Raw genomic sequence first — 27237 nt, 5'->3', positions numbered from 1 at the left:
CTCCCAGTCAGGAGACCACAACGTCTGCTGGATATGCTGGAGGTTGTGGCAGATGTCGTGGGTGAAGAGTCTGGATTTGGGTTGGATCGTCCCACACCTGTGGAGCTTGTTCCCAGATTACATGCCCTGGAGGAAAATGGGAATTCTACATCTGGATAGATAGCAACAACTATTCAGGACATACACTGAAAACAACCAGTTGGAGAGTGACATTAAAACATGCCTCTGCCGTGCTTTGCGTTGACATATCCAAAGCTACATTTAAGATATTATTGGCTCAAATACCCATAATCAAAATTTTTTTCTAAAGAGAAGTGCATCTGGATCCAGCACGAGTAATTTCTTTTGAGGTAAGCTGAGTGTTTTATTTCAGCTGGAGACCACACTGGTTCAGAGATGACCGGAGCGCTGCACACTGGACTTATAATCTTCTCCTTTATGGTAACGGTCTTCTCATTCTACGCTCCATAAACAACCGGCTTTTTGTCTGTTTTTTTATTAGGTTACCCTAGAATTCCACTGCACAGATGACTCTGTTCTTACAAACCCACATCTCAATATCACATGAACTCCAACTGTAGGATGCTGCTTCTGTTGAATGTGCGAGCAGAGTCTGCACAGCAGTGGTTGAAATAGTAAAGTAACTTGACTTTTTCTTGTGTAGGTCGTATGTGAGAGTGTGCCAACGCATGCTGGGCCAGCCAGAGCGGGGGGCTCCCATGGTGAGACACTGTGAAAGAGAGACCGTTTAGTGGCCCGTAGTTTCAGTTCATACAAAGCTGTGCCTTTGCTCAATCATCACAGAATCATTTCATTACATACTGATTGATGCTATATAGGTTTTTATTCACAAAGTCCTGTTTTTGTCTGCCTCCCCAGGACAGTCCAGACTTGTATATCTAACACCTCGGTCGGCCTTCCAGCTGGTCAATGACTCGCTGGACTTTTCCAGGGCTGAGAGTTTTTGCAGAGGCCAGTTCAGCTCCCTCTCCAGCCTGGACCAGGCAGAGGACCGGGCAGGGGCCTTGGAGCTGCTTCAACAGACTGGACTTCACTCCCCTATCTGGGTCAGGGACCCCAGCAGAGCATCTTCCAAGCCTGTGGCCCTCGCCAAGCAGTGTAAGTGGAATCAGAGAACCTTATCTAGAAAGTAAAAGAAATGCAAAACTAAAATATACAATTGAAACACTGACTTATACTTTTTCTCTTACTCAGATGTGAAGTTCTCAGCTCTACATTTCCCGAAGGAATCGCGTGAGGGCTTTGCCCGGGTCAACACATCCTTCCCTGCCCTGTCGTCTGTCAGTGTCTGTGTCAGAGTTCAGTGGGACCCCGTGTGGAATGAGGTGTCCACCATCTTCTCCTACGCTGCACCTGTCTTCACCAACGAGTTCCAGCTGCGAGGCCAAGTGGACGTGCAGGAACGCATCCTCCTGGCACTCATAATCCACGGGAAGCATCTGCCATACAAGGCATCCTTCCCCAACGACGGAGGATGGCATCACATTTGTGTAACATGGCACCGCAACAGCGGCCAATGGGCTATCTATGTGGACGGTGTCCTGAAGGACATGGGTTCGGGCACTGACACTTCCAGGGATATCCATGGAGATGGGATACTCATTCTGGGTCAGGACCAAGACTCCTTTGGTGGGAATTTTACCGAGCCCTTTTTTGGAGCTATCACTGACCTGAATGTTTGGAATATGTCTCTAGAAACGAGGCATGTCAACGCCCTCAATGCATGTTACCCCTTGACCCAGGAAGAGCTTTTCACTTGGAACCTAGACCACCTCAGCAGCCACCCAGTGGTCAAAGTGGTGCAGGCCCTTCTGTTTTGCCCAGGTAAGATCACATTCTGTATATATAATAATAATAATAATAATACATTTTATTCATGGGCGCCTTTCGGAGCACTCAAGGACACCTCACATGCACAAATGATAAAAGATAAAAGCAGATGCACAACATCAACATCATTTCTAACATTTCTAAACAGTTACACAGAGCACGAGTCCTGTGTCAGGGCCAGCCTTCTTCAAGGCAGCATTTCAATTTGCAAAAAACTCCATCAAATGCATAGAATAAACACAGTTTTTCTCATGCTTTAATTTTGAGGACATAACGTGTGTCTGTGTGATTGGAGGAAGAGCATTCTATAGTAGGAGATCCTCTGAAGACTGTTCCAGGTGGGAATGAAGCCTGCGATAGCCTCTGAAGAACACCATTCCTACTGGTTATACAGTAATAACGTCTCTCTCACCCTGGTAAGGAGTGGGATGTGGAAAGACATTAACGCTGTTGTAAGTGTAAAGGGGCAGGAAACACAAGCATGTATCAGATCAGACAGGTTGTAAACGAACCCTAAGGTATCTTATCTGTCTGTGTCGTCACAACTGACCAACTAATGACTTCCTCTGACTGGAGTATTACCTCAACATTTCAGATGGGCTCACTTTGAATTTGATCTGATTTGACAACGCGTGTGATCATCAGACTTCATCAGACTTCACCGCAGCACATGTCTGTTCCACAGCTGCAGTGTGTCTGACAGAACAACACATCATCAGCCAGTCTCCTTCAGTAAATTTCTCCTTCAATAAATTCATGGATTGACTTTGACCCAAAATATCAAGGACGTTAACCTGAAGGTAAATGTTCAAAGAACAATCTGGTTCTGAGTTTGTGTGAGTTTCTAAAATGGGCGAGCAGTGAGAAAAAAACCCTCTTTAAAGCAACCGTTTCCTCTATTGATGAAGAAAAAAGTATGACTTTGCCCTCACAACTTATTCTTTCACCATACATCAGTCTCATCATATAAACAGTACATACTGTATCTTCCACGTTAGTATCTTTTTGTGGACCTCTTGACTATTTATTATACGTGCTGATATCACAGTGTGTCTCCTCTACTTGCTGGCTTTGTGTTTTATTATTCATCTTACAGTACAGGTCCATACATTTAGTAATTCCTCCCTGAAGCGCACGTCTGGACAGTGTGAGTGAACAGTTCAGAAACAGTTGAGAGAACTGCAAGGCAGTGGCAGTCAGACACCGTGAGAGCGGAGGGAGGGGGTTTCCCACAGCTCCAGCAGTGCGGGGGCAGTTTGGGGAACAACTGATGAGTTTCACTTCCTCCTACAAAATCCATGCAGTCAAATTTCTTTTGTGCTCTGACTGCATGTTGAGCTCAAAGACTTTCTAGATGCTGTTTCTTTTCATTATTGTGATACCAATTTGAAATGAATTCATGATTCTTCAATTTGCTGTTGTCTGTCGAGGACCCATTGATGATTTTGAAGGCCGTCAGTCTTTGAATCCTCATCTGTCAGTTTTGATTTTACAGCAGTAAAAACATGAAAACGTGCAAAAGCTCACTCGTGTCTTGTTGTGTGTCACTTTTGCATATGGATGTGTGATCTTATGAATGTGTGAAAAGCAATGCACCAGCAGATGGAGCCGCAGAGCTGCAGGACGCTGCAGAGCTGGTCCGATCCGCTGCCTGTGTTCGGCCTGACCGACTGCTCCGATCCACGGCCTTTCATCTGCAGGAGCAGCAGAGGTGAGCCCGTCACACTGGGCACAAGAACGTATACTATAACTATAGCAATGGTTATGATACATGACAACACATGGTGATAGATATTGATAAAGGTAATACATTGTGTGCGCTGCAAACTAATGACACTACATAGTATTTATATTGTAGAACTATATATATATATATATATATATATATATATGTATATATGTGTATATATATATATATATATATATATATATATATATATATATATATATATAATCTTGGTGAAATATAAAGTAAAGTGAGCTGATGTTGAATAGTTCAACAGATGATGTTTACATACGTGCTATGAAGCATTAGGTTCTGACCTGAGGGCGAGTGGTTACGGTCATGGTTTTTAGGGAGACTGATAAGATGAAGTACAAGAGCACAATGTATAAAATGTTTGCCTGGCTTCCTCACGCGAGGGGAATACCCCTGGCCTGGCGGGATGGAGGTCAGGGGTCAGACCCTCCTGGCAGTTAAGTGTGTGGGAGTAGCGGGGCATCCTGCCATTACATCATCCACCCTGATGTCACCTTGTTGTTGGCACAGAGCGCTACATGAGCATGAAACAGATGAGTGATTCTCAGAGCTCGCAGCCGACTGTCTTCATGAACCATCTGATGGAGATTTACAACATAACCCAGGTAGACAACCATCGTATGACTCCCCCTTCTTTACCCACATCTTTCAAGATTTCACTCCTTCAAACCCTAACCCTGTCTTTTGTTCTCCAATGTCTTCCCTTGTCTGTCTCTAATCCCAGCCGGGACTGGGGCAGAAACCCTCAGGGTTTAGCAGTGTGGCCCAAGCCTCCGCCCTGCTGGATATCTCTGTCCAGGCCTTGAAGGACACCCAGCAGGAGGGACTGCAGCCAACAGACATGGTGTCCCTCATCCAGCTTCTTTCTGTGGCTGCTGACATCCCCACACAGCTGCCCGCCGATGCCACCAACCACAGCCAGGGCAACATCCAGGAGCTGAGCCAGCACTTCATCAGTGTGGCTGACAGCGTCATCAGCGAAGACAATGCCCTCAAGTGGCAGAGCATCAAACAGGTAGTACACGGGTTTCTGTAGCCCTGCTACATGGAGCGTCCTGTCTGTGGTGGCTGTAGAAGGTGGATGCATGAAGAGTTTGCAGATCTGTGCTCTTCTACATCTGGTTTATCACATATAATAGATGAAGAAAAGAAATCACTTATGCCATTACTCAAGGACACTTAGGGATAATCAAGAAAATAAGTTAATCTCCAGACAAATAATAAAGTATTTTTTAGCCTCGTGCAGTGACAGCGATCAGAAGGCGTTTCTATTTTAGAGTTAGTTTAAAGAGGATTGTCAGGTCCTTTAGAAAACTACATTTAAAAGTGTATAAAAGTATATGATGATATGATATCTAAGCTTATGTTGAGATCATTATACTGCAAGTTATTGTGACAGCTGTCAAATGGAAGTGATGAGTCTTCACATGCTGTCATAAATACGTTGACATGCTCCTTTGGACATCGCTTCTTGGTTTTTTTTTCAGATGGAGCAGAATGTGGTGAATTTCAGTGTAACACAAAGCTGTGATGGTTATTGAGTTTGAGGGAGAAAAGAATTCTGTCAATTGAGATGGATGATGGATGGATGGATGATAGGTGGATGGATGGACAGACTGCTATTTCAGCCCCAGTCACTAGAGGGCAGTATGCTTCTATAGATATATTATAACAGCACTAGAATGATGAAGTTACCACAAGACTTATTGACAAACGCTGCATGTGCCTCTGTACGTTTTGACTAAGACACATTTTAATCATACAATTTTCATATTCAGAATTGCTGAACAAAACATAATTCAGACAGGAATCCAGGAAACCTCCAGTCCACTTCATCATTGGGACATTGTGTTCTCCCCAAACTCTACTACCATTTTGTTACTATTATTGTTTTTGGTCACTTCTGTCTCTGAGCAGAGTATGGATCCGTATAGAGTCTGCCTTGTGAGTGCTGTGTGTCTCTCAGAAATCCCACCCCCTCCCCACACCTCCACCCCCTCCCCACCCCCAGGCCTCTCAACACTCCAAGGCCACCTCAACCCAGACTCAATGAGTGAACAGCACTTTGAAAAACTGTGGCTGTACTCAGCCACAAACCTCCCTGGCTGCGCTCGCGGCTCTGTCTCCAAGGCTCAGCTCTTAAATGGGCGAACTGAATTCAGAATGCAGGGTTTCAAAACAGACAATGGTAAAAATCCATGATTGCACCATGCATTATAGTCCTATCTCCCACTTCAGCCAAACTGTGTGTAGATTCTGACAAACAGTTTACAGCACTAAAAGCGTGCTCTTATTCTGTGGCATATGAATGGTCATTTTGAAATGTACCTCTTTAGCTGTGACGAGTGGGTGAGTGTTGCTGCGGCGGAGGAGGAGACATCTGTGCTCCGTGTGTTTTAGGTGGTGAATGGTCCCATGGATGTGGTCAAGAGTATTGACCGGATGGTGACCAGCCTGAGCCCTCGCTTGATGGCAGAGACTGATCACCTGACCATTCACAGGCCCAACATCAGTGAGTCTCTCTCTCCACACACATCTCAGACCAAAACACAAGCTTCATTATCAGTCAACTGCTGATTGTCAGACTAGTCCATAGAACTACCAGGGCTAATCCCGGAGGGCCGCCATATCAGCAGTCCAGGTAACTGTACAAAGTTTGTCTCTCTGTGGGCCCGTCATTCAGAATGTACAGGGGAGCGATTGGTCCGTGAGCTCACTCACTTTTGAACAGGTTTCAGTGGAACGTTCAGGGTGATGGACACATTATCATACAGCAAAAAAGCCACAACAACGAGACACAACAAGTTATCCCTCCGACTTAATGATCCAACTAATGACGGATCAGAAATGTGCAACATATTTTAGCAACACAAGATCTCAAACAAAAGGCAGAAGAAACCTTTATCTCAGAGTCTGACTGGGCAGCTGCCTCCATCTCACTCACTTCAAACCCGGGTCCAAGGTCACGAGGAATGATTTCACCCCGGTGAAACAGAGCACGGAGCGCTCACTCTGCAGCTTTGCCTGGAGACCAAAATATCCCCAGAGGTGGCAAGAAAAAATGCTGGACCTGAAGAATCCGATGATTTGAATCATCGACTTTCACTCTGATCAATATGTGTTAGCATAGAACATTTTGATAATCACTCAAATTTTATTTGTATGGCCAATATACATAAATCACAATTTGCCTCATAGGACTTGTCAATGTGTACAGGGTGCGACATCCTCTGTCCTGAACCCTCAACTAGAGAAAATGCTACAAAAAAAACCCTTCAACAGGAGAAAAAAAGACAAACCTCAGGGTGGGCAGGAGTACAATACAGTAGATGTCACGTCTAACAAAGTACATCAACAAAATAACAATATTCACATTTTATGAGAATAGACTAACGTGTGTCGAACATTAACGGTAAATGGTAGGTGGACTATACAGTATGTATTAGACTGAATTACAGTGAAAATATTGTTATGTCTTGTGGAACACCATCAACCTACAATGAGGTGGGAAGAGGCAGAAGAAATGGGTGTTCAAATCCAACATGCCTCACACTTATGACTTCCATTACGATCATGTGTTCACTGAAATTTTAAAAACTCATTTCTTCTTTAAGTTTTCTTGTAAGATTTCCAATTTTCTTTACCTCAGTGTACACAAGGAGTCAGAAAGAAAAACCGTGAGTAGATTCCTAAGATAAAATAAAACTCTTCTCATACTCCTGCATAAAAATGCTGAAGTTACCATGGTAACTCCAGTCCAGCTCGGGTTAATCAATTGTGAATGAAATCCAAACTATTACTGTTGTTGGTTATTGTGTGATTATTCAACATGTCTGATGAGAAGCACAGTAAAAGGACCGACAACCAGAAGTATAAGTTGTATGCATATAACATGAAGAAGCATATATTAGAAAGAAAGTTTGATCTGAATGTATATCAATCTTGATTATTTGATCTTTTTCATGGCTTGTTGTTCTGCTTCTGAAGAACTGGAGGTTCGGCAGCAGACGCTGCAGGACGGATACAGAGGATCCAGCTTCTGTGGGCCTGAGACGGAGAAACTCACCCACCTAGACTGTATTTCAGTCCCACTTCAGAAGATACAGGATCTCCATAACGACGGTAGGAAAATGCGTCAACATCCAATCATCTTCCTCCATTTGCGCTGACAACAGTCACTTATTCAGAGTTATCGAGTGTTTGCAGAGAGAAGACACATTTTATTAACCCAAGTCTTGCCATTGAAGGCCGTGGACAATGTGCTAACAAGAGAGCTGTAAGTGTGTAGCATGCATTCACCTACTTACACTCCCAAGGTCTCGCAGTGAAGAGCAGATGGAGGCACAACTATTCATCCAAAACAATACGTCTTCCTAAATTAACTACTGTATGTTTCTCTTGGTACTTTTTGTTCAGTTCATCTTTGTGTTGAATGTTTAGGCTTCCATAAGCTCACGTTGGTCAATACGTGGTACGGATCCCTGCGGCCTCCTGTCCGTCCGGGGGACAACTCCATGGTTCCTGCGGTCACGGACGGCAGCCAGAGGTAACAGACAGGCATGGAGTCATTATTCATTACATTTGGCATGGTACCATTACCTTAACGGTCAAAGTATGGGATGTCTTTTTTCCCCCAGTGGCTCATGGTTCTTTCCCACAATAATGTCATAGCATTTGATTATTGTAAGGTTACTAGCAGTTCTAATGCAGGTAAACTAAGGTCAGTGGTATTTCTACTTAGTTAGCTGTTGAGCTAACTTCGCTCAATCAAACAATTGAGAGGAAAAGAAACCTGTCTGGTTTTTTTTTGGAGTGGCAAATTTCCCTTTGAGATGGGAATGCATTCCTACTTGGGAAGGGAATAAAATCCCTGCAGGACTCCTCCCATGGTTCTGGAGCATGACCACTCTATGGCTACAAGACAAGACATCTTCCCCAGTACTGTATATGATTAGGGTTTGGGTTAATGATATATATGTACAGTATATAGTTACTTGGTAGGTTGTTGGTTGTAGAGGCAACATTGTCAGGTATAGTCATTTGGAGGTGATGTGTTTTGCTGCCAGCAGTCTCGGCCTCTGGCAGCATCACTAAGAGAAGGTTCAGCTCTGACTATCATCTTCATCAAAGAGGAAGGTTTTAAAGATGTCGTCTGCCTCCATGGTTCGAGAGGAGCAGCCTGGTGGACATACTGTATCTGTGATAGGACCGTCTTTCCTGTAGTAACACATTCAACATGTTCTTGTTATTAGGTTGCTCCAAGTGTCCAATGTTGAAATGTCTGAATCTGTGAACATCACCAGGTATCTGGGCACCGTCCTGGGCTCTTCTGTCATATCCACCACAGTCCTGGGAGACGACCAGCCGGTGAGCATGGCAGTTCGCTTCCAGCTCCGACACAGAGTACAGGTCAGCCCGAACTCTGTCAACCGCACTCTTTGAACTTCTATTGTCATCTCCTTATTAGATGTGATATTTATCAATTATTCTATATTTCTCACAGAATCCCACTGGAACTGTGTATGATCCGGTGTGTGCCTTCTGGGATTTTGATCTCACGTAAGCACCAGCAGCATTTTGAAAAAGCATTGACAGTCTCAGACACCTTGTCATGCCACAGTTATCTTACCTGTCTCGTCAAAAAATGTCCTAATGCAGCAAAACTTTTAGATAAGAAAATACTTTCATTCTTGGCATCCCTGCGTGTATATAGATATGTAAGTATGTGCTGTTTGTGTTCTACTAGTCCGGAGGCTGGTGGGTGGTGGAATACCAAAGGCTGTGAGGTAGTGTCCAAAGAATATGGATACACTGTGTGCCACTGCAACCACACCACCAATTTTGCATTGCTGCTGCAGGTTTATGAAGCCCAGGTAATATTCCTCTTGGAATGATCTCTGTGTACTTTGTGTAAGCTTCATCTACAGCATGTGCTTCTATCTAGGGCTCACGCTCTGTGTGTTTGTCTGTCAGAGGAGCCCGGAGAACGAAAGCGCTCTGCAGGTGCTGACGTTCATCGGCTGTGGAGTGTCTCTGTGTGGCCTCCTCTTCACCTTCATCCTCTTCATCGCTGTGGGGTGAGTCACAAACGTCACAGAGTGCACTCTGCAAAGCACCGAGGGTGAAAATCATTTCATAGAACTCTGTCAGATTCACATCGATAAATGGAAAAAGAGACTGAACATTGTGCTCTCTGGATGTGTGAACAGCCCCAGTGAAGCGTTTCTGACATTTTTAACTTCACTCAGATATCTTCAGCTGTGTGCTTGAATGCATGTGTGTGTGTGTGTGTGTGTGTGTGTGTGTCCGTGTGTGTCCGTGTATGTGTAAGGTACACCGTGACATTTTGTGGACTAAAAGCAAGTCGTCAAATTTGAAGACGAGGACATTTTGACAGGTCAGGTGTCGGGTGTGGTTGAGGTGAGGGAAAGGGATAGGCAAGTAGAAGTTATGGTTAAAGTATGAGTATGATAAGTATCCGGGAAATTAATGTAAGTCAGTGTAATGTCCTATAAACAGAGACAGGGTCTGTATAGAATACATTGGGGAGAACTAAAGACTAGTCAACTGTGGTAAGTTAGAGGGGAAGTAGTGGTCATGGTGAAGTTAGGGTAAGTCTCCAGGAAATGAATGGAATGTTAAATGGACTGTATTTATATATAGTGCGTTTCTCATCAAATTTACCACTCATTTGCACATTCACACAAACATTCATGCAACACTTCTTCTATCACACATCCTTCATACACTGCTGGTAATTCCCTCAGGGGCAGTTCACCTCCCTACTCTACCTCCTGAGCCACAGCCTCTGTAAGTCTGTGTCATTTCTCAAAAAGTGGCCTGTGAACGCGTGTGTGTGTGTGTTTGCACCACTGCAGCGTCCCTAAATCGGACCGTACAACCGTACACAAGAACCTGATTGTTTCTATGGGCATTGCTGAGCTGCTGTTGATGTGCAGTGACTGGGCGTCTACCAATGAGGTGAGAACGTGTCCTCAACAGATCCCAGTCTAATGCTGTCACAGGACACTCACTCCTATGACAGGGTCTGTGGTTTATATATTATATATCATATTTCATTCATCATATGTTGCATATAAAGCCTCCGCAAAAAATCAGCAAATGAATGACGTCTAATGTTAAAACCAACAACGGGTACTGTCCATCATTTCCAATAAAACATTGAATCTTGCAGGCAGCATGCTTCATGGTCACAGCACTGCTCCACCTCTTCTTCATGGCCTCCTTCTCCTGGATGCTGGTGGAGGGCCTGCTGCTCTGGAGCAAAGTCGTGTCCGTCAACATCAGCGAGGACCGCAGGATGAAGCTCTACTACGTCATTGGCTGGGGTAAACGCTCACCTCTGATTCATGACCTCTGATCTAGGGTTTAAATGAAGACTGAGGAAATTAAGTAAGAATTTTGACACATACAATTTTTCACCTCATGATATTAAGAAAGTTGAACCTCAATACTAATCTTGATATCTAAAGATAATTAAACTGTGATGTTAAAACCACCGCGAGCAAAAGAGTTCAAACATGCAGCTCTTTAGTATGATCCATGACAGACAGACAGACACCGAGCCACATGTGCTCACAGTAGTTATTAAATATGAAAACCCTCTTCCTCCGGTCTCCTGACGACACCGTGCAACCGGCCCTGCTCTGTCTTCTAATGGCCTCATGTTTTCTCTCTTTGCCCTTTTATATCAGGGAGGGTAATGAACATCTACTGTAAGACAGGCATTAGACGCGTTTGTCCATGCTAGTTATTGCCAATGTATAATTCCAAGATTAATTAAAATTGGGTTAGTAACACAAGAGGCCTTCGCCAGCCTCCAGCCCTGATTAGACCGTATCATGTGCTGGGGTGTTGTGCTATGCTGCAACCTTAACCCAGTTAAAGGAATATCTGCAGCTGTGACTTTTCATGTTCCCAAATCCATCTGTATGTTATGTCACATAATGAGCTGAGAACAATGCCCCATGTTCCCCTGCAGACTAAACACACCCAGAAGAGAACAGACTAAATATGCTGTGCAATAAAAATATCTTTAGACAAGTTGCATGACCTGGGCTCATTTTCTTTTATTGAATTGTTTTTCAGGACTACCTGTTCTGATAGTTGGTGTAACATTGGCAGTATCAGTGGACAAGTACAAGGCAGATGATCACTGCTGGCTCAATGTGAAGACTGACACCATCTGGGCCTTTGTGGGACCTGTGGTATTTGTCTTGACGGTACGTAATCTGTGTGAGTGAAAGAGTCACATTCATACAATACAGTCAGATGTTGTTGGTGAGGGCTCAGACTTCACAGGCAGGCTGGGGGAGCAGGGGATTGAACCGCCATCGTTCTGACTGTTGACCCACAGTTCAGGATGTGAGTGAGAGAGAGACCCTGGTCAGACCCGTTCCCAGTAACTTCAGTTATACGCTCTTCAGTTCACCCCTGGGATTAGAATGCATCCTCAGTGTGTCTCCACTGACCACTTGTGATCAGCTCTTACTTGGACCAAATGATGTGATGGCTGTACAGTTGTGTCCACGGTCAATGTGTTGGTGTGTGTGCCTGTGTGTTGTAGGTCAGAGGTCAGAGTGACCCATGAGTTCACACAGCTCAAAGAATGTGGTCACCTCCCGATGTGGTCTGAGTGATCGCGTCTGTGAAAATGTCAAAAAACAAAACACCGCCCTATATCGCAATGAAAGACAGGGAATAAGAATTCTTGAATCCTTTGTCTGGACCTGCTCCAAAATGTAATTGGTTCTTTCTTGGCCCATGTCCCATCCTTCCACCAAGTTTCGCAGAAATCCCTTCTGTATTTTTTGCATCTTGTTGACAAATAAACAAACCAACGGACAGGGGATTGGTTTTCTATATTTGTTTTTTTATATTTGAATTCCAGAGAAGTGACACAGAAATCTGCTCCTCCAGGAGAGGAATGCGAAAACACCAGATACAAGACGCTGTAGTCAATTTCAGACAAGTTAGAGGACAGGAACAGAAGAAAAAAACCTTTTTCAGTGGAGGGGCACTTTAATTTTTTTTTTAAATTCTTCACAAATGTTTTATGATGCATTTACCATTTACCATCTAGTATACAGTGCACACAATGGGTCGTTCTAAATGCCAACATAACTGGACTTATTTATAGACAGGGCACACATAAAATCATAGAGAGGTGCCCCTAGATGAAAACTGAGCTTCTCAATTTCCCCTCTTTAGTTTCTCTTTATTCATTTTTTTTCCCCATTTCAGAAAGGCAAAGGAAAAAGAAATGCTGTCATGTGCATGAGTGACTCTGCTGCTGCCTGAGCGGGAGGGTAAACGTTCCTCCCTCTGCCTGTGAGCTGGAGGCCAAGTGGATCTGCAGTGGCACGTCTTGTGTGCGCCGGAGGCCATGTTGATGCTGTTATCCTCTGCCCGCAGGTCAATGCAGTTGTGCTGTGTCGGGTTGTCATGGTGACTGTTTCCAGTGCCCGTCGTCGTGCAAAGATGCTCAGTCCAAGCTCAGCGTCAAAGTTGCAGGCCTTTGACCTCACCTGGTGAGATACAATGGTTTCTCTGCCTCTCTCTCTCTCTCCCTCTGTTTATTGTATTCTCTCCTTCATCAGTCTTCTCCTCTGATTCGCCCACGCTCTCTCTCTCTCCCTCACACATACACACTTTTTTTTGGTCCAGGCAGCACAATAGTCAATAGAGGCAGTGTGAGAGAATGGGAGTTAAGGTTCAGCAGCGTTCTGTGGGAGTTGTAAGGGCTTATCAATTTAACACCTGGCCCCAACTCTGTGTGTGTGTGTGTGTGTGTGTGTGTGTGTGTGTGTGTGTGTGTGTGTGTGTGTGTGTGTGTGTGTGTGTGTGTGTGTGTGTGTGTGTGTGTGGAATACATCCACGGCTCAGTTTTTTTGTAAATTCTGATATATCAAGATGATGTGTTCATGTTGCGAGCTCCATCCAGCAGTGGTTAGAAGTCAAAATGCTCATTTAGCTGTTGCACTGATCTCTGAGGTCTATTTGAGGCCCCGTCTGTATCGAGGGGTGATCAATAAGTTTATAGTTTACAGTAGAAGGAGATGTGAGCTCTTCAGATTGACCTTTGTTGTTGGCCCCTTGAAGCGGAACAGGAAGTAGTTAGTGTCAGACTTGACAGCTTTTTTTTAACTCCTTCCCTTCTGCAGCTGACGTTGACGTATCAAGTTGGTCGCTGTCCATCTCCAGTAAACCTATTGTCACTGCACAGCAGACCATTGATCCTTCATATCCTCCATTGACCCTCCATATCTGTGGACTATGTCAAAAAAATGAATGTGCTAGTTTTCTCAAAACGAATCTGCCATCATACACCTTTAATCTTTGTTTTCAGGGCTTGTTGAGAACAGTTGTGACTGACCGACGAGTACATTCTTATCATGCTGGTATTTTCTGAAGGCACAAGTTACATAAATACTGCTATTTTTATGATCTCTAAACAAGTCAAAGGAAAAGGCTGGGCATGTTTCTTATTAGAAACTCGGACCAATGACGTGTCTTCTAAAATGTGTCAACAAAAAAAATATAAAACACAGACTGTATGACTGTATAATCCAACAAACAGTCCCATATGCTAATCTGGGTCAAATGTATTCAGAAGTCCTGACAACTGTCATCAACTGTCTGAAGGCATCATGTGCGCTGCAGCATTGCATGATATGTACATCAGTGCAAATTTCCAAACACACTTCTCAGACTTTAACTAGTTTTTTCTGTTCATTGAAAACAATTCCTTTTAGAAATGTGACATTATTCAGAAGAAACACAAACAACCCACAACAGTCACAACAGTTTCTCTGTAAACTGGATAACTTGTAATGTTATCAACCTGTTTCCCTGACAAAGACGAGGTGGCACCAACTAATGTGATTATATATATATATATATATATATATATATATATATATATATATGGTAAATAGTAAGTGGACTATACTTATATAGAGATTTACTCGTCTTATTGACCTCTCAAACTACTCTACAGCCCAAGTCACATTCACCCATCCACACACGTCAGAGGCAGTTTAGGGTTAAGTGTCTTGCCCAAGGACACGTCAGCATGTGGACCGGGGTATCGAACCGACTCCACGTCCTCTGGACTGACTGAAATGTTCAATATAATCTGATGAATCAAATGATAGGCTACCATAATTACTATTATATGACATCATTAAGGTTTTCTTTGACTGAGATTAAAATGCTCAAACATTGTGAATCATCTAATAGATTGTGTTGACTAGATAAACCTGTCTCTCCAGTGGCCAAACACCCTTTATTCACATGCTATATACTACATACTGTGGTAAATATCATTAGCTACTGCACCTGTGAGGCAGTGGAAAACTAATACTTAGAGTAGTTCATTACACACTCAATAAGTAATTGGATACTTTTCATTAAATGGTTTTACATATGACAGTCAGTCAGGGCCTGAGTAGCAAACCCTTATTTCCATGTCCTTTCATTTTGTCAGGTTTACAGTACGTTGGTATGGTTATAGGAGGATATTACAAACACTTCCAGTGTTCCCGCTACACAATCCTTATGGCTTGTAACATTTCTTGGAGCAGGGCCACAGATGCTCACTGTTCATATTTGAATGTCCGTTTATGTTAAACGGTTGGTTCACCCAAATTACTAAAGTACACGTCGACAATCTGAGACTTTGCCGTGAGCAGAGTCTTAAAATAAATGGTCCCGATGAAAACCATTGTGAGCGAGGTCTGTTGAGTATCCAGAGCAGGGGGAACACTTAAATGCTGATGTTTTTTATTTCAATGTATTGTGTGCACCAAACCTGGAAGCCTATTCACTTCTCTTGTATTTGGGTGGTGCAGAAGTCTCAGATACAAAGATCTCAAAACCCTGGACTAATGAATCTAATGCTATGACTAACTAGTCACCACGAGAGGCGAGGGAGGAATTAGGTTTTTGTTATGTATTGAATTCCTCCTTTGATTAGTTGATTCACCCACACAAAACACAACATCATCTAAATCTTCCTAATGTTGTACTCATCGTCGAATGTGAGGATTGTAAGTAAATGGATTATAGTTCGTCTTTGTGCCATTTGTATGAGGGACATTATTCCGTCAGTACTGGGCTCTTTCCGATGTTAATTCACAGGTCAGCGCAGCAGAATTGATAGGTGTCACTAATATGTCTTGTGTGCGAGGAGAGACTAGGATATCTTTTCATATTCAGGAAAGAAAAAGTCCTTCAACCCAACATGCAGCAGCTCTATTCCATCCAGAATTTCTTTTCACACATTTGTCTTAGTCTGATGAAAATTCCACAACGCCATTCCCCCTCTCACCAAGTCTCTTCATTCCCTCACAAACGGGCTGAGAGAAGAAGTGTGTGCCAGCTCAAGAGTGTTATGTGAATTCAGGAGATTAGAGGTAAAACGACTTTCAAAAATAAAAGGGAAGAGCCTTCCCTTCCCTTTTATTTTGAGTGCCGGCTTTGTCCTTGCAGACACAGTGCCGTCTGAAAACTCAATCTCTCTACCCAGGTGCAGCAGTGTTACAACAATAGTGGTTTGAACAAAGGCAACCTTTTCTGCCTTGCCCCGTGAAATGGTTATTGGCCGTATAAGCACCAGGATCATTGAAAGGATGATTGCAAAGAAACAGGAGTATGACTGTGGTAGGCGGTAAAATCTATAGCTGTGCTGGATGTTTGATGTGGATTCAAAGAGGAAATATTCAATAAATGTCATCAAAATACCTTGAAAACTCCACTGTGCTGGGTCCTTCTGTCTGTCTATACCCATGAGTCGTCCTCAGCTCTACAAAAAACCCTGTGGCTTCTTTTTTCCAGCTGCCTTTTAGATGTAATTCTCATTCATCTGTATTGTGATTGTGTGTTGAAGTCATTCACACACTACATGTGCCTTTATAATTCATGTATATGTGCTGGGTATGTTTACAGGGCCGTGACGCGTCCAGTGCTTATCCTGCTGCCTGTGCTGGGTCTGACCTGGCTGTGTGGATTGCTGGTCCATCTGTCCGTTGTAGTCGCCTATGTCTTCATCTCTCTCAATGCCTTCCAGGTAAAGAAACAAAGACATGCAACTCCTGCAAAACTCTCCAATTTGTCATATTCAAATCCAATGTATTTTACAGTCCATGTGCAATTCATACAGTTCAAGTTAAAATGAACATCCTGTGTCGTCTGTACATAGATGTCATCACTCACAGATGGAGTGTAGGTCCACTAGTTTGGCCTTAAGCAATGATACAAACATCCACAATCTGGTGTCGTGCTAGAGGACGACAGAAACAACACCGACCCCCTGCTGCAGCTCCCATTACTGAACTTACATAACTGAGCAGATTTTTCTTTTCATCAAAATTATTCTTCAATTTAAAGTCAAGCCAAGTTGTATATTTAGTGAATACAAGTTCAATAAAAGTTAGGCTGGTTTAATTAGCTCAAGATGGATAATGACCCTACGAGAGAGAGAGACAGAGAGAGAGACCCACATTCAAGGGAGCATGGTGGGAACATCTTCATCTCGAGAGTCAATGGAGCTAACCACATTCAGAAATTCAGAAAAAACTTCCTTTAATTTGCAAAAATGTTTATACGCTCGCTTGAGGTGTTTTTAGCCTTTTGCGAAAAGAAGTTAATGCACAAAATGTGAGATGGAAACAACTTTGCAGAATAAGTTCTGACGTCGTCAACGTTCACCTCACATGACTGATCAGTTTGTTGTACTTTGATAAGTTAACTCCTGCAGACCTCTCTCCGTTGCCACATACAGCACGTTGTCCGTTGCCAAGGCAACTGTTTTTTTTGTATTCCTTTGCAACCTCTACTTCTTCTACTGTTCTATTGCAGCCGTGTTACTGCAGACCTACAGTACGTAGCCTAGACTGTACCACCGTCTTGGTCTGGTTTATATGTCTAAACCAGTTAATGGAAATGCACTAATTAAATTTAGTTAGAAACAAAGCTACTGTTTGATTGCAGAGATGCATCTCAGCTGATAAAAAGAGACTGAATAAATCCTTGTCCCCGATCAGACTGAATCCTTGTCCCAGATAAGATTGAATCAATAATGTTCATGGTAAATGTGTTGATGTGTTTGTCATTATTCAGACATATCTGCCTTTTCATTGGAGGATCAGCACAGATCATTTTGATACAGACTAATTGAAGGAATACACTGAGTTTGGGAGACTGTCCAAAGGGCCAGAGGAACAACTCAGAGACCATGGTTATATCATGGTGCATACTGGAGGTCATATTTATGACAGGAAACAAAACGTCCAGGACCTGGACGGTGACAGGGAGAAATAATTGGTCAGTGTGTTTATGTGTAAATACTATTTATTGTTGTGTGATGTCTCATTGGCTCATCAGCAGTTGTTGCCATGTAACTGGGATGTGTGTGTTGGGGAGAACGCTGGGAGTTCTTTCAGTGACGAGTCAAACCACATCGACCTCCAGCATTCCTCCCTGATAACACAGATCTCACTTCCTTTCTCTGACACCCTTCCCTCACTGCCCACCTTTTCCTTACTCTGGCTCCATTGTGCTTATGACTTCTATCCATTCTGTACATCTCTATCTCTGCATGTCTGTTTCCACCCCACCACCGCTCCGAGCTCTTCCGCAGTCTTTAATTAATCAAAATGAGCTAGCCTCTGGGTGACCCCCAGAGAGCTGCTTGTTAATTTAGATTTACTGCCAGTGTCCAGCTGAGGGCAGATAACACGAGGAGTTCCTCATGTGGTTGTGTGGGTGACGCTTGGCCGGTCGGCTTCTTCTTAAAACCAGATTAGAAAAAAGTTTTCTTAATGGGCTGCTTCAACAGTCTATAAAAACAAGTATGATGGAGAGTCTGTGGGCAATGAACGCAGAGGATGAGCCCTGGTGGGAACATACTGGGATGAATAATGACATCACTAAACCCTCAGCTTCTGTGTGGGGGTCTCAACATGGTCCTACACTTCAGCTTCTGTCTTTCAAGGACAGTGTGGATTCTTTACCTGTGAAGCTCCAGGCACCGAGGGATCAATGTGATCATGTTGTTCTACAGTTTCATTTACTCATCATACTCCAAACCAAACCTTGGGATTGATAAACCTTGTGATTAAAGCCCTACTGTATTTGAGAGTGCAGCAATGCAAATATGCCATAAATATCCATAAAGTCTAACCCTCCTCCCTAATATCCTTGGCACAAATATCAGAACTAAATTAAAACTTGATTTATTTAAAGAGTAAAACAGATCAGCTCCTCTGAAACCAATGGAAGCCAAATCTGTCTCACCAGACAATGAAATTTAAAAGGCATTGAATTTCACTACTACTATTTTCTGCTTTTAAATTTTTTCAACGTTCACAAATTCATAATCAAATAATTTAAATTATGAAATCCAAATCATACAAATTTAAGTTGCTCAAATTCGATAGGCATTGAAACGAGTGTGAACACTAGTGTCCAGGATCACGTCGTCGTCGGACCACTGAGCTGGAGTTCATTGTGAACCACTGTGACCGGGAGGAGGCAGCGCTTGTTGAGATAAAACTCTGTTCCTGGTTTGATTTTTTTCCAAGTCAATATGACCTAGTCATATCACTCATCACTCAAATTCACTCACTGCTTTAATCACTTACACAGACAAATACAAACAGATGGAAAAATGAATAACCCTCATTGAACCACCAACCCATAATTCCCCTCTGACCCTAACCTAGGGACCTAGATTTCAAAAGATATTGTACAGAAGAGGATTGCTTACCAAGTGCGCTTGCAACTTCTAAGTTGTATATTCAAATTTGCATCTCTGTAAATAAGAGAAAACAAAAAAATGTTTTTAACTACTACGCTTTCCTCATCAAACTAAATACTGTAGACTATCTTGTTATCAGCCATACAGCGACCGGAGCAGTAAGAGACTTCGATCCAATACGCTCCTTGTAAAACATTTCCTCAGGGTCCGTCAGCTGTCAGGGCCGTGTGTGATCAACGGACACTTTCGTAGCCTGTAGCCCAGAAAGCATTGATAAACCCAGAACAACGAAAGGTCACTAGTAGTAGTCAACTAGTTAGTTTAAAGGGTGCTAAATTCATCTTCAGTAATAATCCCAATATCTGACCCTGATTACGTTTACTCTGATTATGAACACAACTGCCCACACATCAGAACACTATCTATTGGGCTCCACCCTCTTACACAGCTGTCTCAGTCCCATTATACATAGTTTAAACACAGTACAGCCTGAATTCATGTGATCTCTAATGTTGGGACAACAGATCTCTTCATCTTTAAGTGGTACACTGTAAAAAAAGGTGAAATAAAGTAGAAATAAAGGATCGTAGGACTTCCTCCGTCTCTGTAAACAGCAGGGTAGACCTTCATCTGCCTCCTGGTGAGATTGCACAGCACATACAAATGTTCACCCAGCCATAAGAGGAATCTGAGCTACTACTACACTGTTTCATCCTCAAATGTCAGATTTTGCCTGATCCAGTTTGGTTTCAGTTCATCTCGTTGCGAGTGCCACACCCTGGAGGATCTGACTGAAGTTTGTGCCAAGAGGGAGTAGAAATGCTCAAAGAGAGCCTGAGGAGAGATTTTTGAAATATGTGCTTCTCTTTTTATAGTCAAGGGAAAAACACAGTTAGACTGAGTGGAGCACAAAATGGACTTGATGAAGATGCATATTGTCAATAAAAGCTGTAGTGTATGAATGGAGCTCATTCTCTTCCACTTTCTGATGTCTCATGTCTCCTCTGCAGGGCTTGTACATCTTCTTGGTGTATGCTGTTTACAACAGTGAGGTAAGAAGGCAGTCAGTCCATAGTCAGTGCAAAGTATATCAGAATGTCTTTGTGCAGCATGTGAGGCTTCCAGCCTTTTGGACAACCTGGTGGGTGTAAACACTGCTTCTCATTTAGGTGAGGAATGCCATAAAGAGGATCAAAGAAAAGAGAAAGGCCTTATCCTTCACGGTGAGTGAGTGAGAAGCACACAGCAGAAAACAAATTCCCTCTTTATACATGTTTATTTTACTGACACAAGACTTTTGTGTAGGTTGGTTTGAGGAAATTATTATTTGGTTGGATGAATACACATATTGTGCTTCATCAGAACTTTGTGTGGGTAAGGCTACACAGCGGGGTGTCCACACACCAGAGGTCTTTGGGCGAGACACTTAGCCCTGCATTGCCCCAGACGGCCGTGGCAGAAGTCTTTGAATGAAGTGAGATAGAAAAGCGCAGTATATAGAAGCGCCTTATGAATGTGTATGTGAAAGGGTGAATGTGACTTTTACTGTAAAGTGCTCTGGTTGGTTGATAAGACTAGAAACAGTCCGTTTACCTTTGCGGAAGCTGTGATTGGGTTGTGATGTGTTTTCAGAACTGTTCCCAGCCAACCAGCTTCCTGCCGTCCCAAAGGGCCCCAGTTACCTCCTGGTGCCGCAGTCCCCCAACCCCCTCCAGCCCTGAGACCAGTGAGACCTCTGGACCCCCCAGTTCCACGCCCACCTCATTGGTCATCAAGAACGGTATGCTTCATAACCAATGCACTCTCACTCCCAACTTATAAAATATGGACTCCTGGTCAGGACCCCGTTTCTTTCCTCCAGTGTTTTGGCTGTTGAGAGTTGATGTATGAGTCAAGCAGAGCGCAGCCTGTGTCTGCTGACATACATGAGGCCAGGCTGCATTATGGATATGAAGTTTGTTTGTATTAAACCAGACCACAATCTTTCCCTTTCCAAGTTCTGTGAGAGTCTAGACAGAACCAAAACCGCCATCTGTTCTCTAAACTAGACCAGACTCTGGATGAGATCTGCAGCTGCCAGGTGCTATGAGAGCAGGGGGTCCCTCTCTCCCTCAGGCACCTCCTCTCCCAGCACCTTAATGTGAGGACGTGCTCACCAACTGGAACTAACCATGAGCAGTATTTTAGAGATTTGTATCAAATTAGAGAAAGTGGTTCTGAGACCCCCTGAATTTGACTAGTGAGGCTTTCGGGGTCTCGTACCATCCCCTGAGATTCCACGTTCACTCCCAGGTTTTCTTTGCGTGTGCATGAGACTTGGATCTTTCCACCACTGACCCTAACCTCCTCTATCACACAACACAAGACAAAGAAGCAGCCCTGCTTCACATTTCTGATTCCCACCAGACGTTTAATGTGTCACAGCAGATCCAGAGCCACATGACTGAAGCTGTCAGAAAGCTGTCCTGCAGATACAAGGCTGGTGATTAAATGACATTGTTCATAAATAGAATTTCAAATAAAAGAAATGTGACAACAGAAAGAAACAAAAGATTTTACAATAAGAATTGTATTGTAATGTATTGTAATGTGTTGGTTGTATATATTTGTCTCATGTTGTGGCCTTGCATGAACAGATGTGTTGATCCGGGGAGACAAATGCAAACTTTGAATACAAATAGTTTTGTGTTTTTGTCTTTCAGAGAGTTTCAGAACAGAAAGCTTTGTGAGTTTCTCTCTGAAACCAGCATCAGGAAACCAAGTGAGTGACACACATATTGTGAATGGTCATTGTACATTGTGTCGTCATTCATCATAGTGAATCATTCTTGACTGAATGTCTTTTTGATTTTAACAGGTGGTTCAGCTGACGGGGTTCAAACCATCAGGTACAGAGCTAACGTCACTTAGTACTGGTCTGGTCCTTTGAGAGTCTGCATTAGGTGAAATTTAACAAAATAGAATTTTAGAATATCTTAATATCTTATTCATAGAATAGTATAATTATATAATATATATAAATTAAGTGAAAATAAAAAGGACTAAGAACCACCAAACATAATATATAAAATATATATTGGGTACACTGAATCAGAAAACCTTGTTTAGTTACAACACACAGTTAGGACAGAGGAAAAAAGGCAAAACAAGGTGTATAATTGGTATAAAATAAAAACATACAGTCCAGTGTCACATGATTGAAGTCCCAGTGAAATACTGGGTCATATGCTCGAGGGATGACATCCCACGGCATGTGAGAACTCTGATTATGTTCTATGGAAGTAACCTCACAGCTGAACCCGTGGCTCAGGGGCTGGAAGGACCGGCCACTAACCACAAGTCTGATGGTTCGATCCCGGCTCCTGCACACCGTATGCCGCTGTGTCCAAGACACTTAACCCTACATAGCCCCTCATGGCTTTGTAAAACTTTGTATATACAAGCGCTGTATGAACATGTGTGAATGAGTGAACGTGACTTGTACTGCAAAGCACAGGATGTAACGGGGGGAATTGAACCAAGATCAGTACACCACAGGGAGAGTTGGCAATGTCTTTTATTGCAGCAGACCAGCAGGTTGGTAGAGAAAACCACCTAAAGGCAGTGTGTAGCGTATACCAGGTGGGAGAGCAGGCACCCAGGAACAGTCCAGACGGCCGGGGTGTAACAGCTTAGAGTCTGTAAGATGAGGCAACCCACAGCATTGATGGCTGGAAACACACTGACAAAGCTCATAGTCGGGGGCAGAAGGCAGAGAGTTGTACTGTGGCAGAGACGAGGGAGGGAAGTCGGGTGAAGCAGGGTCGAAGCTGGGTCGAAGCTGGGAAATCAGTCCAAACGCTGGATAGTCTGTCATCGATGCAAAGAAAAATCTGGCACTGAGTCTGTGAACTGGAGAGGCTTATATACTGGGTCTGACTGTGGATGAGAGGCAGCTGAGACCAGGTGAGGGGAAAGAACCAATGAGGTGGGTGTGGCTGGCAGACAGGAGCAGAGCTCTGGTCCCTCGTCTTTGTTTCTCCTCGTGTGTCCATGGTTCTGGTCGCCATGCCGACCGGCTCCAGTGCGATCAGCCGCTCCTTGGTGTAAACAACTCAATCCAATTCAATTTTATTTGTATAGCGCAACATCACAACATACATTGTCTCAAGGCTCTTCATATAGTGAGGTCAATATTACAATATTAAAGGGAAAACCCAACAAATCCCACAATGAGCAAAGCCCTTTTAATAGGAAGAAATGTGACAGAATCGGACTCAGCTGGGGGCGGTCATCAATAAGACTCTGGAGGAAACGCATACAACTACACTCACTGCGAAGGCGAAAAACAGACTAGCACATTTAGAGAAGGAACTGTAAAAATAAGTTACTGATGAAAATGTTAACAAGTACAAAAAACCAGATCAAATGCAACTGGCTACCTGCCCGCTCATTTAATCACAGATAAAGAGACAACGATGATGCAATAAATAATTAAAAACGAGAAGTGCGCTGTTGGAATTGAGTTGTCTGATGAACAACGTGTCTTGTGCCTGCACATAGTAATTATTCTGGTTGTTACTGCTGTATCACAGCATGTGAAACCCTTCTGGTGCATAAGTGCAAAAAGTGTGATTGTTGTCTTGGTGACTGAAAGGTATCGTGAACAGCAGCAGCAGGAGAAATCCTCCTCCACTGCATGACATCCAACTATAAAGAAGGAACATGCTTGGAGATCAACTTGTCGTTTCTTGCGTCCAGTGTCTTTATCCACAGGCCGATGCTCATTCGCTACAGCTCAACATTCCAAACGGACGACAACCAAACTCAACTCTATGATCGTAGTGGTTATGTCAGATGAAGGTGGTTTGCACCTCAGAAAAAAAACAGTGTCAAGAGTGAAGTTGTTTGAATGAAGTGTTAAAACATATTGAGAGATGAATGTGCACATCTTTTCATGTAGTTTGCATGTGGCAGACCCTTTCAACATTTGGCAAAGTAGTCAAAACATCTTGGACAGATGTCTAAATGACAGAACGGACTTGAGGGCCTGTAATGGGAGCCATCACTGGTCCCGGTCCAGAACTGGAACATGACCTTGCTCTCAGCACAAATAATCTCATGTCCAAACTGTCAGAAAGTCTGTAAAATGAAGCCGGTTGACACTGCTGAGAAGTCTCCACACAAACTCTCTATCTGCCATCTGCTTCACTTTGCTTGGGTTTGTGTGAACGCTGTGGATAAAACTCTGTTGTGGACTAAACAACACGAGAGTGAGCACACAGACCATGAACCACACGGTCTCTGATCCAGCTGGGTCCTCCGGTGCTGTCAGGATTGAGAAGGAACTGGACCCAAAAGCAGAGGTGGAGAGAATATTTAATAATAAAACAAAACAAACCTACAAATTTCCAAAGTAAAACAACAACCAACTCAGGATGTCCACAAAATGTAGCAAAAGGTAGTCAGTAGCAAAACACTAGAGCCAGGGGGAAATCAACAGGAGCAGACCGGGGGACAGACTGCGGGGAAAATCACAGAAACAGACCAGGAGAAAATCACAGACGAACCAACAAAGCCAGAGGGAAGCACAGAGACTAAATAGACACAAGGTGGGCGGGGCCAATTGAACACAGGTGAGACACATTAGGAACAGGTGCAGACAATCACAGGAGCAGCAAAGACACCAGAAACACTGCAATACACTATCAGTTATCATACACACAAGTTAGGTATGCATGATATAAAGGAGTTAAAATCGGGAAGATTACATCAGTACTTTCCAAGCTGAACCAATCAGAGAGATGAGTCGAGCAGCTGACAGTGTTGCTGTACGAGTGCGGTGGATGGATGGGATGGAGGAAAGGCTTGTTGATATGAGATCACGTCAGAGAGGTGACGTGTCATGATAATAATTTTAATAATCATGATTATGTACTGTAGTGTGTGGTGTGACATTATTTTAAAATGTTGCAGTGTGTGCATGTTTGAAATTAGAGAGAAGAATATCTGCGAAGATTGAGGACTGGCTGGGAATCGAACCACCACCGACGATCTGTTCCACATCCTGAGCCCCCAGTGCCAAACTTGTATTTGTGATGTGACAGCAAAATGTCCCAACCAAAGGAGAGCTACATAAAACCCATGTGCAGATTGTGGTCTTGAAAGAATACCTGTCAGCCATCTATATAATCATTATTATATTCCTGCAAGATCGTGTAGAAAGGATGAAATACAGAGGAGTGCACCGCTCAGTAGATGGCTAGCTCCAGTATCTTGTGCCACAATAAACCAAATGGTTCTATTAGGGGACTATAAACAAACACAAGGCTAAGATTCCAAGTGTGATTTGGAATTTGAATGAAAGCAACCTCAACAAGTCCTGTGCTCTGACGGAACATTGACAGCCACTGATCTATGAATCTGTGAATGCTGAATCCTGGCTGCTCCACACGGTGGGAGATCGCTCACCGCTTGTGGGAGACAGAGCTTTGAGGTGTTTATCAGATGTCAGTTTGAAATGAGATGGGTCAATTCCATCACCAACACATTTCTGACAGTAACTGACTATTGTTTCACAGCCCAGCATCCACATGACGTCTCATCCATACCAGAATCCTGTACCGATGCGTTCGGCTCCACCAGTCGACTGAACGACGTGGCACAGTTATTTGTGTCAGTTTGTGTTGACATGGTTATTATTAGTTGTATAATTTTTTATGCTGTTTTAATGTGAAATAATCCTAAAGTCCTTTTAATTTTGGTTTGTAGAAAACATCTATTCAAGGCTTCAGTCTAAACAATGAGAGCTTCATGCAAAGAAGAGTGTGAGGGGTCAATGTGTCGATGGAGGAACTGACCCGTAGAGAAAGAGCAAGCAGCTTTATATTTCTTACATTGTCTCCATCTACCTGCATAGAGGGCAACATTAGGCCTGTGTGAAGAACTGCCCCGGTGTCTTTTGTTAATTTGAATGACCAGGCAGACACAACAGATGGTCCCCATATTTCAGAGGGTTAAGTCACTGTCTTTGGGAGAGGGAAGTTTGTAACAGATTCATTAAATGTTTTGCCATATGTGAACGAGGCCTGATGGACGGTATTCTGAGTGCTGCTGGGTATTCATGGTTGACCAGCGAGACAAAGGAGAAGCTCATTCCCTTAATCACGAACACAGCGCTGGCTATTCATGCTGTCGTCCATTAACCACTCCAACACCTGCTCTCTCTCACTCTGCCTTTCATTTCCTTCCCTCCTTGTTTTCTCCTTTGTACACAAACACACTCGTACTCCTGTAATGCAAAAACATTACACATCAGATTAAACCCAAAGTCAAAGCTAATGCCTGTCACTTTTTTTCACTGCAGGCTGTTAAGTGGATCCTGGCACTCACTTGCTACGAACATGCATCCCACTGAAGGAAGGGAGGAGTTGACCAGCACAGCCACACTGCACACCTGAACAACATCCACACTGCACACCTGAACAACATCCACACTGCGCACCTGAACAACATCCACATGCACAGCTGAAAAACATCCACACTGCACACCTGAACAACATCCACATCTGAACAACATCCACACTGCACACCTGAACAACATCCACATGCACACCTGAACAACATCCACATGCACACCTGAACAACATCCACATGCACAGCTAAACAACATCCACACTGCACACCTGAACAACATCCACACCTGAACAACATCCACATGCACACCTGAACAACATTCACATGCACACATGAACAACATCCACATGCACAGCTGAACAACATCCACACTGCACACCTGAACAACATCCACATCTGAACAACATCCACACTGCACACCTGAACAAAATCCACACTGCACACCTGAACA

At 43.4% G+C, this 27237-nt stretch overlaps 1 protein-coding gene across 2 annotated transcripts; it reads left to right on the top strand.

The window, feature by feature from the left end:
• adgrd2 (adhesion G protein-coupled receptor D2) lies at nt 1-26916 on the top strand. 2 transcript variants are annotated; one of them, XM_047331360.1, is made up of 26 exons: nt 1-441; nt 665-722; nt 880-1119; nt 1216-1629; nt 1717-1845; nt 3440-3562; nt 4121-4215; nt 4335-4625; nt 6011-6122; nt 7598-7732; nt 8051-8156; nt 8914-9019; nt 9114-9169; nt 9357-9483; nt 9584-9687; nt 10489-10591; nt 10806-10959; nt 11720-11853; nt 13046-13161; nt 16580-16700; nt 20402-20443; nt 20561-20614; nt 21024-21171; nt 22094-22152; nt 22249-22279; nt 26737-26916. In XM_047331360.1, exons 1-26 carry the CDS (start codon nt 397-399, stop codon nt 26742-26744), a joined length of 3111 nt encoding a protein of 1036 aa, XP_047187316.1. In that variant the 5' UTR covers nt 1-396; the 3' UTR covers nt 26745-26916. The 2 variants fall into 2 exon arrangements, with proteins under 2 accessions (XP_047187316.1, XP_035497002.2); XM_035641109.2 differs by having other exon boundaries at nt 1216-1845.
• Nucleotides 26917-27237: the final 321 nt, after the last annotated feature.

This window comes from Scophthalmus maximus, chromosome 3, assembly GCF_022379125.1.
Source record: "Scophthalmus maximus strain ysfricsl-2021 chromosome 3, ASM2237912v1, whole genome shotgun sequence".
Classification (NCBI taxonomy): Eukaryota; Metazoa; Chordata; class Actinopteri; order Pleuronectiformes; family Scophthalmidae; genus Scophthalmus; species Scophthalmus maximus.
This window is presented reverse-complemented; position numbering and strand designations above follow the sequence as displayed.

What these genes read in the sequence shown, in the direction of transcription:
- adgrd2 (XM_035641109.2), top strand. Translation starts at nt 397, where the DNA reads ATGACCGGAGCGCTGCACACTGGACTTATAATCTTCTCCTTTATG. An exon ending in TTATAATCTTCTCCTTTATG is followed by an intron (nt 442 to 664) that starts GTAACGGTCTTC and finishes TTTCTTGTGTAG; the next exon opens with GTCGTATGTGAGAGTGTGCC. An exon ending in CAGAGCGGGGGGCTCCCATG is followed by an intron (nt 723 to 879) that starts GTGAGACACTGT and finishes CTGCCTCCCCAG; the next exon opens with GACAGTCCAGACTTGTATAT.